This window comes from Puma concolor, chromosome A1 (assembly GCF_028749965.1).
Source record: "Puma concolor isolate L17-30 chromosome A1, mPumCon1.1.hap2, whole genome shotgun sequence".
Classification (NCBI taxonomy): Eukaryota; Metazoa; Chordata; class Mammalia; order Carnivora; family Felidae; genus Puma; species Puma concolor.
The window spans coordinates 170,596,160-170,610,631 of NC_141667.1; the positions used below are offsets into that span (position 1 = coordinate 170,596,160).

At 39.2% G+C, this 14,472-nt stretch overlaps 1 protein-coding gene across 8 annotated transcripts in view; it reads right to left on the reverse strand.

The window, feature by feature from the left end:
* The window catches only part of CLYBL (citramalyl-CoA lyase), a 269,270-nt gene that overhangs the window by 41,146 nt on the left and 213,652 nt on the right, over positions 1-14,472 (reverse strand). For all 8 annotated transcript variants that reach the window (XM_086708818.1, XM_086708824.1, XM_086708809.1 and 5 more), the window contains exons 3-5: positions 6,805-6,993; positions 2,016-2,117; positions 213-306 (exon numbers count right to left, since the gene is read on the reverse strand). In XM_086708818.1, the coding sequence (XP_086564944.1) occupies positions 213-306; positions 2,016-2,117; positions 6,805-6,993 (385 nt within the window). The remainder of the gene's footprint in view (positions 1-212; positions 307-2,015; positions 2,118-6,804; positions 6,994-14,472) is intronic.

A 14,472-nucleotide genomic window follows, 5' to 3' on the forward strand; every position in this document is an offset into this window, starting at 1 on the left:
CTGGAAGCAGGACAGCTATGAGGGGCCCTAAATTATCAGAAAGTATTGCCCATTCAGCTGAACAACCATTGTCATGGTTGGTAAATATATATTGTCATGTAAATGTCCATTCATGAAGGGGCAAAGAAAAAATACATCCATCCATACACACATGCACGCACACATGCATGCACACATAGAGACTGAAAAAGAGAGAGAGAGAAATGTGATACCTATGCTGGCTCGAAAGTCTTCTCCTCCAAAAACAACAGCATCTAGAAAAAGACCCACTTGAGGTCCGGTCTTTAGTGCTTCTTCACACACGGTCTGTGAAGGAAAAGAACAGAACCAAATCTCACAGAAGTGAACAGTTTGGAGAGAAGCAGCCTGATGTATTTAAGTGACAGAAAGATCCAACTCTTCACACAGTTTGGCTGAAAGCAAACTAGCAGCCCTAAAAATGTAGTCCAAATTCACTTCTTTTCAAAGGCATTTAATATTGTCAAGATAAGTATGTTGTATAGATTTGCTTTGCTTAATGGACTGTAGGAATATAGTTATAAAGGTATTTTAATATAATATTCAAATCGTAGTTCATCTAATTTCTAGAGAAACTTTGAATTAATTCATTTTGATTGTACTATAAATTATTTCTGCTTTTCCAAAATTCATTCTTGCTTTAAGAGACTCTCAAACAATAAACATAAAACATAACAAGAATTTTTAAATCAAATTCACTGGATTATTTGCATTAGGATCAGGATTTCTTAGTAAATGGCCTCAGGACTAAAGACATACAAAAATCTACAATTCCAGAGGGGAAAATAAAAATGCAACAAGACATCCAAGATGTATTAATTAGCAACTTCCATATTTCTATGTGAAAATAAAGATTAATAACATTTGTCATAGCTGGAACTGAATTAACAAAGGTGGAGATTCAGCATGTGGGTGGGGAAGACATGAAAATGGGGTGAGCACACTGTTGATTAATTTCAGAGGCTGTAAGTGCTCTAAGTACACTATGGCATATAATGGTACAACAGAGTTTAGAATTCAATCATTGTATGAATCTAGTTGCATCTAAGGGATATGCTTTGATTGTATCTCAGAACTGTGGGGCAGGCTGGAAGAATCTGTGGTCAGTGGTGTAAACACGCTGATCATGAGGCTGGAAGCGGCTCCCAAGCATGTGCCCCCTGGCCCTCCTGCAAGGTCCAGTAGGTCTCAAAGTTTCCTCTCAGAGCGTTTACTCCCATATTATCTAAGGCAGTTCAACTATCTTTTTTCTTTGTTTTTAGGGACTTCTTCCCTCCTGCCCTCTGAAATGGGGTGCTACATTGATGTTAACAAGTCAGGTGAAATGGGAGGCATATTTTGGAAAACGGTTTAAATGATCAGTGATAAAAGGGAGGAAACAAGGTAGCCATGAAATTGTTAAGGCAAATTGTTTAAGGCAGCTTAAACAATGCTGGAAAAGCCCTGGCTCAGCTAATCTTCCTGAATGTATACTGGGAAATTCTTTATGTTCTAATGTGGCAAACTGAAATAATATACTACAACTTACTGGTGTATACTAACCTACAAATAGCAATCTTATATACTAGACATTATGGCTAACGTTGCTACAAAGAGGCCAGAAAATTTCCCAATAGAAGGCAATTGTATACAAAAGAATAATTGAAAGTTAATTCATAAGGGCAACAAAATACATTTTCATGTACATTTTAACTATAAATATAGTAATTCAAAGCATATGTTTATATATGTTTATTTAATTAAAATAAGAATATATAGACATTTCATTTAAATATTTAGGTCTGGGAAGTTTTCTCTTGCTACTTGACCAATCTCTTTGTCTTCTAAGATGCTCACAGCCTGATTTTGGATTATTATAGACAATAAATGGTGCTCAAGGTTTACTTTGCTTTAAAAATATTTCTAGAAAAATAGTTTAAGTAGATGTCAAGAGAACAGAAGTTCTCTTTAGGTAGTAAATAAAATACTAACTTATTAGTCACATTATGTTTTCTTACCTTAAAATTGAGCAAACCCATTGCAGTTTCCACAAAAGGGATTAAATTCATAGGTTGTTCAAGTTTTCGGCCTTTTAAGTAGAATGAAAATTTGTCTGAAAACTAAAACCAAAAGTGTCATAGGTGATTAATAGGGGAAAAAAATGTACAATCACTAAAATGTTAGTCACAAAAGTAGTATTCAAGTCTTTGGCCTAAGGAAGTAATATCCCAGCTTATTTCGTACACAAAAAAAGAATTAAAGCAGAACAAAACAAAACAAAACAAAACAAAACAAAAACAGGAGGAAAGACCAAAGGAAAAGGTAACAAAGTTCCCACCAAACTGAATAGTAAAACTTCAAGCATTCTAATTTTTTTTCCCACCTAAAGGAGTAATTTGAGGCCTAGGAGTTAGAAGTGGAAAGAGAGATTCTGGAGTTTAAATGCTTTTCTTAAAAACATATTTGCTTAAGACCTCTAGCCTTCACTTCGTTAAATGCAAATGGTAGGCCCCCAAAACAGCAAAGTGTTGCTCTACCTGCCTTTCTGTTTTTGTTTTGGACCAGGCACTGACATCAGTGTAACTGTTCAGCAGCCTTCTGCGTGGCACCCACATTATTCATTATAGCACCATTATCCTTTGTTCAGAAGGTTTTTCTTCATAATTTTTTAGCTTACCTAGGAAGACCTTAAAAAGGAAGTTTAATTCTTTGAAGACCAAAGCTCGCCAATTTTTTCCATGAGACCAGTTCACAGCTAGCTCTGTGCTGCCAGTGGGGTAGCCCAAATTCCAAAATCTATCATCTGGAAACATACAAAAGCTCTTGCACAGATCTCCACCACCCCCACCCCCCCCCCCCTTTCAAAAGGAAAAAAAAAAAAAAACCCACCACACTCTAAATTGTAAATCTATTATGTCTATCTAGATCTAATAAGATGTGGGGAGATAAAAAAAAAAAACACACACAGGTATGACAAAGATATTTTTGTAAATAAAGATGAAAACATATATATCCATTTTAAATTTAAGGAATATTCAGCCATTAATGGATATCAAAGGAAAAGGGAATTTTAATCATCTCTCCATTCAGTCTCAGTTGGGTAAATCATATCTAAGAGATTTGCATAAATATAAACCATCAAAGACTTTTCATCTTCAAAGGGGGTTTCAAGACCCTATAAGCTTTGTACTGTAATCATCGGAGGTCACCACCCTGCAGGAATAGGGCTGCTATGGCAACATAAAAAAACTAATGCTTAAGGCTTAGCATAATATTCTGACTAATAGAAAGGAAACTCATTTTAAAAGCTGGCAGCCTATTTACCAGAAGCAGGATTAGAGGTGTTATTTCCCCTTTTAGCTGCCCCCTCCTTGCTTGTGCAGCACCCCCCCCCCCAAAAAAATCTAATCACTGGGATCTTTAAAAAGCTTTTGAGCAATTTGCAGTAACTTTACAATTAGGCTAAAATAAATCACAGCTTTCAGTAATGAAGAATTATTCCCAGTTGCTCCACGGCTCCTCCCCTCCTCAGACACCATCATCGTCACCTCCTTAGTAACTTTTCAAGGGAAGGAATAACTCAACCAAAATAGCAAGAAAGAGGGCTACAATTGAAGGAGACAAAATGGATAATATTCCGTGTAAATGAAAAGAAAACATAATTTATGTCACATTTAAGCTAGAAAATGGGTAATGAAATATTAGTGGTTCTGGGGTTATATATGCACTGGAGGAACTTTTTTCCTCATTAAAAAAAAAGAAGAAGAATAAACTTGCAACATTACTTGCCCCATTCTTTGTGATCACAGTTATAACTACGAAAATCATAAAGTTTAAAACTAGTTAAATACTTTATGTTTCCTGTTCTTACAAAAAAATCTCTAATGCTTTTTTGTTTTTAAGCCAATAGGGGCATTTGAACATTAAATATTCTAGCCCATTCTCCTTCTCCTCCTCCCCTTCTTTCTTAAAAAATTGCATTAAGTACTGACACAAAAGGTAACTAGTGGAGAAGTTTCAATTAATTTTTTCAAAAGGAGACGATTAAATGTTTCCGGCCTGGTAAAGTGTTCATTTCAGTGAGGTGGAGGGGAAGGGGGAGGGGGGTGGAGGAAAAGAAGGGGAAAAAATCACAAAGAGATTGGGGAGGAGATGAAGTAGCAGGGCTCAGCAATTCTTTCAATTCCAGTGCACACCCAATAGTGTGTTGGAAGAATGCACACTGTTCGGGATTTGTGGGAGAATTGTCCCGCGACAAAGGAGGCAGAGTCACGCTTGTTATAGTCCAATAAGCCGTGCCAGTCAAACAAGAACCCACACTAGCGACAAAAGACCAGCAAGAGATTCTCACACAAAAGAAAACAAGGAAGCCCATCTTTCAGTTGTGCATCAGGCTTTGGGTTTTATGCTTCACATAAATACAAACGAAGAGGAAAAAATAAACAGCCCAAAAGACTTCTGTTAACTAGAAATCCTATTTCTATCCAAGGATTTAAAACAGCGAACAGGAGCTGTAGCTGAAGGCTGGGGTGGGTCCTTGTCTCTTAAATGAAGGGTAATAACGGTGATAAACAGGCATTAACTATGAAACCAAAAGGGAACAGTGGCTTCAGATTCCGTTTCAATCCATTTAAGATATGTTCAAATGGGGTAGGAGGCCTCAGAGAGTGTAACCTACTATAACCAGTATCTCCCAGCTTCTGAGGGGTGACCTTGGAGAGAAGAACTCCAGCTTAGACAGTAAATAAGGGTCCTTGAACGTGGGTCTTCAGGAAGACTCCAACACGGAGCTGTCCAACAGAAACCGAATGGCAGCTACATATGTAATTCTAAATTTTCTAGTAGCTACATTGAAAGAGTAAAACGAAACAGGTGAATGTGGTTTTAATAATGTCTATTCAACCTGGGGCGCCTGGATGGCTTGGTCTGGTGTAGCGTGCAACTCTTGATCTCAGGGTTGTGAGTTCAAGCCCCATGATGGGTGTAGAGAATACTTAAAAAAAAAAAAAAACTTTATTCTTTATTTTTATTTATTCATTTTTTTTTGTAGCCTGCTTTTCCTTTTCTTTTCAAATTTTTATTTAAATTCTAGTTAGTTAACATATAATGTAATATGGGTTTCAGGAGTAAAACAAAAAAAATCTTAAAGAAAATAAGAAATCTTAAAGAAAATCAATCTGACATATAGTCATTTCAACATGTGATCAATATAAAAATTATTGAGAGGGGCGCCTGGGTGGCGCAGTCGGTTAAGCGTCCGACTTCAGCCAGGTCACGATCTCGCGGTCCGTGAGTTCAAGCCCCGTGTCAGGCTCTGGGCTGATGGCTCAGAGCCTGGAGCCTGTTTCCGATTCTGTGTCTCCCTCTCTCTCTGCCCCTCCCCCGTTCATGCTCTGTCTCTCTCTGTCCCAAAAAAATAAATAAACGTTGAAAAAAAAAATTTAAAAATTATTGAGATAATTTACAGTCTTTTGGGGGGAGAGGGCTCCTAAGTCTTCAAAATCCCGTGTGTATTTCACACTTATAGCACATCTCAATTTGGACTTGCCACATTTCAAGCGCTCAGTAGCCACACGTGGCAGGTGGCTATAGCATTGTAAAGTATAGATCCGGGGCGCCTGGGTGGCGCAGTCGGTTAAGCATCCGACTTCAGCCAGGTCACGATCTCGCGGTCCGTGAGTTCGAGCCCCGTGTCAGGCTCTGGGCGGATGGCTCAGAGCCTGGAGCCTGTTTCCGATTCTGTGTCTCCCTCTCTCTCTGCCCCTCCCCCGTTCATGCTCTGTCTCTCTCTGTCCCAAAAATAAATAAACGTTGAAAAAAAAAATTAAAAAAAAAAAAAAAAAAGGAAAGTATAGATCCAAGGCATCTACGTGCATTAGAAAAGGGAATGGTTTCCTCAGGTGTTAAAACTATTCATTGTATTGCTGTATTTGCAACCACAGCCTTAGAGATAATCCCAGATGTGGCTTTAAAATCACCACTGTCCACATGCCCTTACCAAGCTTCCAGCACTGATGAGTCACAGCCTGTCTGCCCTGGAGGGGCACAATGGACAGTTATTTTATTCAGCAGAGATCTGCAAAATCATAGCAACTCCTAAATAAAATCTAGCCTCCCCCTACTTTAACAATTAAAACAATCATAGTATAATTAGGCCCATTTCAAAGTTTTCTTAAGTAATTTGACATGCCAGGTTTTTATTGGCTGAAAAGTCTGTCGTGAAACACAAACACACCTGTCAGCAATTTAAAAAAGGACGAACTGGAGAGCTGTTCAGGAAATAATATCTGTGCTAATTAAAACCACTAGTTAAAAGCTTCCTGTTTATTCCTCTAGTTGCCCTCAGGAGTGACCTTTCCCTCTCCTTCTCTAGGGTCATTTTTTCATTCATGGCTAATGTGCTTTCGCTGTGTATGAAGACTTCAAATGAACCTGGGTAACAGCCATTTATTTCCCTGCTCTTTCAGGTGGAGGTTAGGGCCTGGCTGGGTGTGAGGTGTGATCCAATTCTCAGGCAAAAGCTAGTTTCCAAAGACTGAGGAGGCTGTCCTGTCCAACCCGCAAATCTGAGTAGGGTGCAGAAGCATCATCCCAAGAGCGGAGTTGTTCCTCTGAACACGCTGGGTAAAGCCAGGCTCCCCTTGTGTGAAGGCAATAGTCTCTTGCACTCCCCTCTTTTCCTCAGCTCCCTTTTTCTCTGTTCCGTGTACGTGTTTTCAAAATCTGCAGCACCCAAATCCTTCCTTTCTGCTACTCCTTCATAGCTGCTCCTGAGTCTTTAATTAAAGCAAAGCATTAGCTACTCACCCACTGGATTTCTTCAGGACCTTCGACCTTTGGCAGCATCAGGCTAGAAGGAAGGACCCGGGATTGCAGGAGGATCTCCAGGTCTTCTTCGGCCAGACCGCTGGACACCGAGTTGACCCTCACACACTTTTCAGTTGGGCCCAGATCAAAGTCTTCAAGAGTTTTTACTATTCTCGATCGAGCTTCATTCTGTAAGTGTCGATAAAATGTATCTCTTAAGTTTATTTATCACTGAGAGGAAACACAGTCCTACTGACCGTGAGTCTGCTATATGGATTCAGAGTCTGAGCACCATGATTGTATCTACACATTTCCTGTCTAGCACATAAATGGTATTGGAAGCAAGTTGTCCGATCTGACAGACAAGTGATTGATTTCCAGACTTCATTCAAGATGACTATAACAGAGATGACAGCCACCGTAATGCATACTGGTGCACTTTTTTTTTTTTTTAAAGATTTATTTATTTTTGAGAGAGTGCAAGTGGGAAAGGGGCAGAGAAGGGTGTGGGGACAAAAGATCCAAAGCAGGCTCTGCACTGACAGCAGCAAGCTTGACACAGGGCTTGAACCCATGAGCTGTGAGATCATGACCTGAGCTGAAGTTGGACGCTTAACTGACTAGCCACCCAAGCGCTCTTGGTGCACTTCTAAATAATACTGTCCTCTTTCTCATTAGCATTTCTTCCCAACTTGAAAGGTGAAATAATTAATACATAACATTTATTGAGCATTTACTAAGCTTAGGCATGCATGGTTCAGTTTTCTACCTGCATTTTCTCGTTTAATAAATATTAAGGAACTACATAACATTTGGATAATTGTAGTCTCATCTGTTGGCATAGTCACATTAGGGAAAAAATAAGGATTTGTTTTCCTCTTTCCATATGCATCATGTTTTTAACTCAAAATTTTTTTGCAACTGAGTTGAATTTTGACATTCAATTAAGAAGGCACTTATAGGAAAATGACATTCCACAGTACAAAAAAGCTCCAGCTTATTCAGATGTAAGGCAATAATATCACCAAGAAATCCCCTCATGAAGTGGAAGACAAATACATTTTTTTGAGTTGACAGTCTATACTCCATAGTTAGGAAAAGCTGAAAGGTTGAAGCCTGTTTCAGTGTATGAATTGTCCTTAGAAAAACTGTATGAAACCAAACATGTTATTTATTGCCTTTGAGTTCGGGTGTTGAAGGTGGGGAAGGGGGTGGGGAGAGAAAGGAGCACACTGAGGGGCTGGGGGTTGGAGTTAAGAGAAAGAAAGCACTTGGGGTCATTACTTCCTGCCAATTTCAGTTTCAAAAACAAATTCCTCCAACTTGCCAACAGCCCTCAACAAATTCTCATTGTCAGAATGAACACTTATCAAAAGTAGTTTCATTTGGGAAGGGTTTTTATGATACTAATAAAACTTTAAAGCTTCTCACTGCTGATGAATGTGGTTAAAAAAAAAAGTCTTAACAATATACAGCCATTTGAACAGCAATACTTATCTGGGAAAATAGCAAACCAAAGTGGAGACAAAAAAAAAAAAAAAAAAGAATTATTAGAGGCAATATTGGGTCTAAGTCTAATCAACAAGACAAGCCAGGACAGTAGATTTAAAGCAGACGGATGTAGGTCTATGACCGAGTAAGAGGAGGGAAGGCTTCCAAATGTGGTCTGAGTTAAACAGTGTGAGGAAACAGTGGCTTAGAGTTGTCAGGTCAGTTGGAAACAGAGTACGGAGACCAGTTTAGGACAGCTCTGTGGAGCCCTGATTTACAGAGCCCTGACTGCTGATAATTAGGCCAAGCTTAGACAAAAGCAAGAGAGCTCACACTAGCTAAAGTGAGGGATGATGGAGCCAACAGTGGCCTGGTTCCACATCATGCCTTTGGCTGTTCCACAGCTATAAAACTCATCCACTTGCCCCCCCATGCCTTGTTCCATTCATTAAATAGGAAGTCCTGTTCATTTAACAGGAAAATGCTGCAGGTGAAGAGCGGAAGTGAGCTCAGCATCATGGTTCTAAGGACATCTTGAGCTGTCGGGAGAAATGCCTTCAGCTCTTTGGCAGTGTGTGTGTGTTTAGATCCATGGCCTCAGAGAACCTAAAATGTGTTATGCTCCATGTAGCCTGAACAGCTACAAACTCAGGATTGCTGCAGCTTGTAAATATTTCAATTTCCAGGGTTTCTTTCAATAGCAGGTTGGGCTTCTAAAGTGCCTACTGGGACCGAGTGAATGGAAAATGGAAGGGAACTAACTAGATCGTTTAGCCTGAAATGCATTTAAAAATGTGAGTTACTTGAATCATCATCCACACTCTCTACTTTAATCTGCATGTGTGCTCAAGGTGACGGAAGCCTGGCAACATCAACTTCCTAAACTGTTCATGTAGGTGTCAAATAAAATCTGACCTCTAAGCTGTTTTGTTGTTTCATTTGGATTAGAAGGAGACTGTTTGTTCAAAGCTCGTGTGCTAAACCTGTTCGTGATTTTTATCTAAAGTCAGATTGCCATGGTTTCAGCACATTCTGGTTTACTTAGTAAAATTCAACCCTTGTGAAATTGGCTGCAAATGAAATACCTAATTCCAATTTTAGGCATAATCTGATTAGTACTTTTCACATTATAATAATGAATAGTGAATAGTCAGCATTTTATTAGACTTTTTTTTTTTTTTTTTGGCTCAGAATTAAGACAAGCGCTTTGCACTTCAGCATTCTGTACCTTTCCAGAAAAAGATGATGGCTTTGGAGGTATATTGCCACACAACATCCTTATTAACAGGCTGTTGCTTGTTGTAATTTACATAAACTGAGTGTGCATCCCTCTGCTATGTATCCCAAAATATCCAACAACCTCACTGAATTTATACCAACCAACAAGTATGTTGATTTTTTTTTTCTTTTTGGTGCTTTAATGGTGAAATATGTTACTGTGCTAGCAAACACACCCATGCCATCTGCTGGGTGAGAGGAAGGCAGTTTTCTAAGAACAATTAAGTTTAGTTCTGGGTGCTCAGTTAGAGAGAGCCACAGTCCACCCAGTTGTGAAAAGAAAGAAATTTTGTTCATTCTCTTCTCTCCCTCCTTCTCTCTCTCCCCTTGATACCAATCTCTTTCTGTTACAGCTCTCTCCTTTGCATCACCTCGCTCCCCTCACACTTTGGTTCTCTTTTTCTTTGCCTGCTATTTGGCCCTGACCATCCTTCCAATTTCCATCTCATTCGGGGGATTAGTAAGATACGGCCTGGCAGACACCACCTTCTCAGAAGGTGATTTGCTGACATGATTGGGAGGTAATGTTCCCTGGCAAAAAAGAAGGAAGAGGAAATTAAAGCAAAAAGAGGCCACTCAAAAAAGACCTTTTTTTTTTGCGGGGAAGGGTGTCTTACATTCTGGTAGCAAAATGGGTTGTTCAAAATGAGGTTGAGAAGGAACTGCATTCTAAATGCAGTAGTGTTAACACTACGGAATGGCCTTGGTATGATTTTTCTTAATGTAGGATGAACTTGTTCCTCTAAAATCTGAAAACCTGGAGGAAAAAAAAAACAGAATAAGGAATGGAATTAAAGCCTTTATCAACAGTTACATCAGATCTTTGCAGAGACTAATTGCCATAGTGTGTTCTGTAGTATGTGATTCCAGAGGTGGACTCCACAGAGGTCACAAAGAAAGTAGGCACAGATCAGAATTTTCATCGGCCCCTGTTCTAAATAAAAAGTGGTGTCACCAAACTTCCCACATTCAATCGATATTTCGTGCCATGGGCTGCTCAGTGCAGTGGACCAGTGGCTAATAAACTTGTCCTTATACATAAGCCACCGTATTATGTGACTCTGTCTGGGCCAGGAACCAAGGCGTGCTATGATTTCAGAGACTCGGTTCTTATCACCTGGGGAAGAGACACGCTCCAGTGACGTAAGAAAGCGGATAAATCAACCATCGCCAAGACCTGCAGACTCCAAAATTAAAGGAGAAAATATGCGTGCAGTTGGTTCAATTGGCACCCATTAAAGCTAATAACTAATCATCCTCGCAAGTTTCTAGCTCAGAATGATCAAATCTGCAAAGAAAACAACATCCGTCCACTTTTACACTCCAGTGGAAGAGGTGGTCCCTCGCGGCAGGGCGGCACAGTCTCGCCATCTGGAGAATAAATCGAGTGTGAAGTACAGTATAGTTTGGGACCAAGCTCCGTGGCGGCAGCTCAGCAGTCAGTTCATTAGTTCCAAACTTCCAGGGATTAGAGCGGCATCAATTCTACTGTCGGATAGGAAGAGACAGACAGGATACGAGATTCAAGGAGGATTGTGACAACCAGGAGGAGCCCCTTGGGTTTATTTATAAAACTACAAAGTATAAACATACCCAAATAAGTGCCTTAAATAATGGCATTATCACAGTTTCATAACATCTGAATTAACACCTTTCCCTTTTCCATCCCCCACTCAAACCTTGTATGTTAATGTACAGTCGTTTTCAGAGGAAATCACAAAGATGACCCTTGATGCAACAGGAGCTGTGAGAAAGCTGTGCTGCCGAACCCAGATTTGGGAATTAAGAAATACGAAGAAATAGAAAGAAATACTTTCTAGATTCCAGGGAGACATATAACCTTTGTGATTTTGAAAAATGTGCAATTAATATTTCATTATTTAATTGCACAAAAGGCACACTGCCATGCCACATATTCAAAAACACTAGTGAATTCTATCTTTTCTGAATCTGTCCATATGATTTCCATTTTATCTAAATTGTAAAATGATGCCACAGGCATGGAGTGAAACAAACTTTGGGTCTTGATATCACTAGGTACATGAAAAATTTTTTGAAAATTTTGAGGTTTGGTTTAAAATACAAATTCAGAGTGAACTTTCCATTTAAGGATCTCCTTTTTCATATAACTTCTATTATATATTTATATATACATATTTTTAATGTTTATTTATTTTTTAGAGAGAGAGACAGACACCATGTGAGCAAGGGAGGGGCAGAGAGAGAGGAAGACACAGAATCCGAAGAGAGAGGAAGACACAGAATCTGAGCTGTCAGCACAGAGCCCCATATGGGGCTTGAACCCACAAACCGTGAGACCATGACCTGAGCCGAAGTCAGAAGCTTAACCAGCTGAGCCACCCAGGTGCCCCTATACATTTATACTTTTAAAAAGGAAGTGCTTCTGACTAAAACAGGTCATTAGTAAACTATGTTATTGTATTTTTCTTATAAATGCATAAAAATTTATTATGATCACAGAGCCTGTTGTAGTGACTGCATTGGACAAAAGGCAAAGAAATTCTCATTAATTAGTACAGCCTGAGTAGCATTTCTTTAGGAAGGTGATAGTGTTTTCTATCCCATTGTTTTTTCCACATGAAAAAGAAATCTTGGTTTGCTTATTTTTGAAAAAAAGAAAATCTACAACAATATTGAATATACCACGAAATAACTGGTTTAAAATTTCATTCACTGACAACACCAAAGGCAGGGGTAACAAAAGAAAAAAACAGGCAAATTTGACTTCATGAAAATTAAAAAATATTTGTACATCAAGAGACACTTGATATAAGAGAAAAAAGGCAATGCACAGAAGGGGAGAAAATATTTGCAAATCATATAACTGATAAAGGATCAATATCTAGAATATATACAGATCTCCTAAAACTCAACAACAACAAAAATCAACACAATTCAAAAAGCGGTCAAAGGAGTTGAATAGACATTTTTCCAAAGAAGATATACAAATGGCCAATAAGCTCACGAAAAAAATGCTCAACACCATGGATAATTAGGGAAATGCAAATCAAAACTACAATGAAATACCACTTCATACCCATTAGGATGGCTACTAGAAAAAAAAAAAAAACAGAAAAAAACAAGTGTTGGTGAGGATGTGGATAAATTGGAACCCTAGTGTGCTTTCGGTGGGAATGTAAATGGTACAGCCTGTCTATAAAACAGTATGGCCATTCCTCAAAAAATTAAAAATAGAATTACCATATGATCCAACAATTCCACTTCTGGGTATATATCCCAAAGCACTGAAGGCAGGGTCTTAAAGAGATTATTTGTACACCTATATGTATAGCAGCATTCTTAATTGCTAAAATGTGGAAGCAAGCTAAATGTCCATCGACAAGAGAATGGATAAGCAAAATGTGGTGTGCATATACACACACAATGGAATATTATTCAACTTTTTTTTTTTTTTTTAATTTTTTTTCAACTTTTTTTATTTATTTTTGGGACAGAGAGAGACAGAGCATGAACGGGGGAGGGGCAGAGAGAGAGGGAGACACAGAATCGGAAACAGGCTCCAGGCTCTGAGCCATCAGCCCACAGCCTGACGCGGGGCTCGAACTCACAGACGAGCGCGAGATCGTGACCTGGCTGAAGTCGGACGCTTAACCGACTGCACCACCCAGGCGCCCCTATTCAACTTTAAAAATGGGAAATTCTGACATATGCTACAATATGGATGAACCTTGAGGACATTAGGGTAAGTGAAATAAGCCAGTCACAGAAAGACAACTACTATGTGATTCCACTTAAATGAGGTACTTAGTCAGAAAATAGAATAGTGGTTGCCAGGTGCTGGGGGGAGGAGGGAATGGGAGTTAGTGTTTAATGACTACAGGGTTTCAGTTTTACAAGATGAAAAGAGTTATAGGGATGGACGGTGGTAATGGTTGCACAACAATGTGAATGCATAACAACTGAATAGTACACTTAAAAATGGTTAAGATGGTAAATTTTGTTATGTATACTACTACCACAATAAAAAAAAAGTGAAAAATTTTTCACTCATTGACTTATCCCACAGATTATTACAATTGTAGGTACTCTGTTTATTCTGAAAATATAGATTTTGGTAGAGCAAAGTCTCTAATGTGTTAATTATGAAAGATGCATTAAAACACAAGTTTAGGAGGGGCTCCTGACTGGCTTAGTTGGTAGAATATGAAGTTCTTCATTTCAGGGTCATGAGTTTGAGACCCACGTTATTTTGAAAGTCTCTGAACAATTAAAAATATTTTTTAAAATATTGAAACAATGGCTTTAAGTCATACAGGCCTACACGTTTGTCAAAATTCAAAGAACGAACTAAGTTTATTTACTTTAAGAGAGAATGCATGCGTGCATGAGGGAGAGGGGCAGAGAGAGAGAGGGAGAGACAGAGAATCCCAAGCAGGCTTGTGCTGCCAGCATGGAGCCCGATGAAGGGCTCAAACTCATGAACCGTGAGATCATGACCTGAGCTGAAACCAACAGTTGGACACTTAACTGACTGAATCCCCCAGGTGCCCCTCATGTAATTTATTGAATATTGTACTGAAAGTGAAAAACAGTGGTTGTGTGGGAGAGAGTGCCAAATCCTAACCACTAGACCACCAGGGAACACCTAACAGTGGTTGTATGGTACAAATGGTGGTCAGTGTATTTATTGGTTGTTTACCTGGGCTCATGTAGCTGACTGGGAGCTGAGGCACCCTGCTGCTGCCCAGTATTATGAAAGAGGATCTTTTTTCTTTTTTAATGTTTATCTTTGAGAGAGAGAGAGAGCATGAGCTGGGGAGAGGTAGAGAGAGAGGGAGACAGAGGAGCTGAAGCAGGCTCCTGGCTGACAGCAGATAGCCCGATGCAGGGTTTAAACTCACCACCAACAGTGAGATC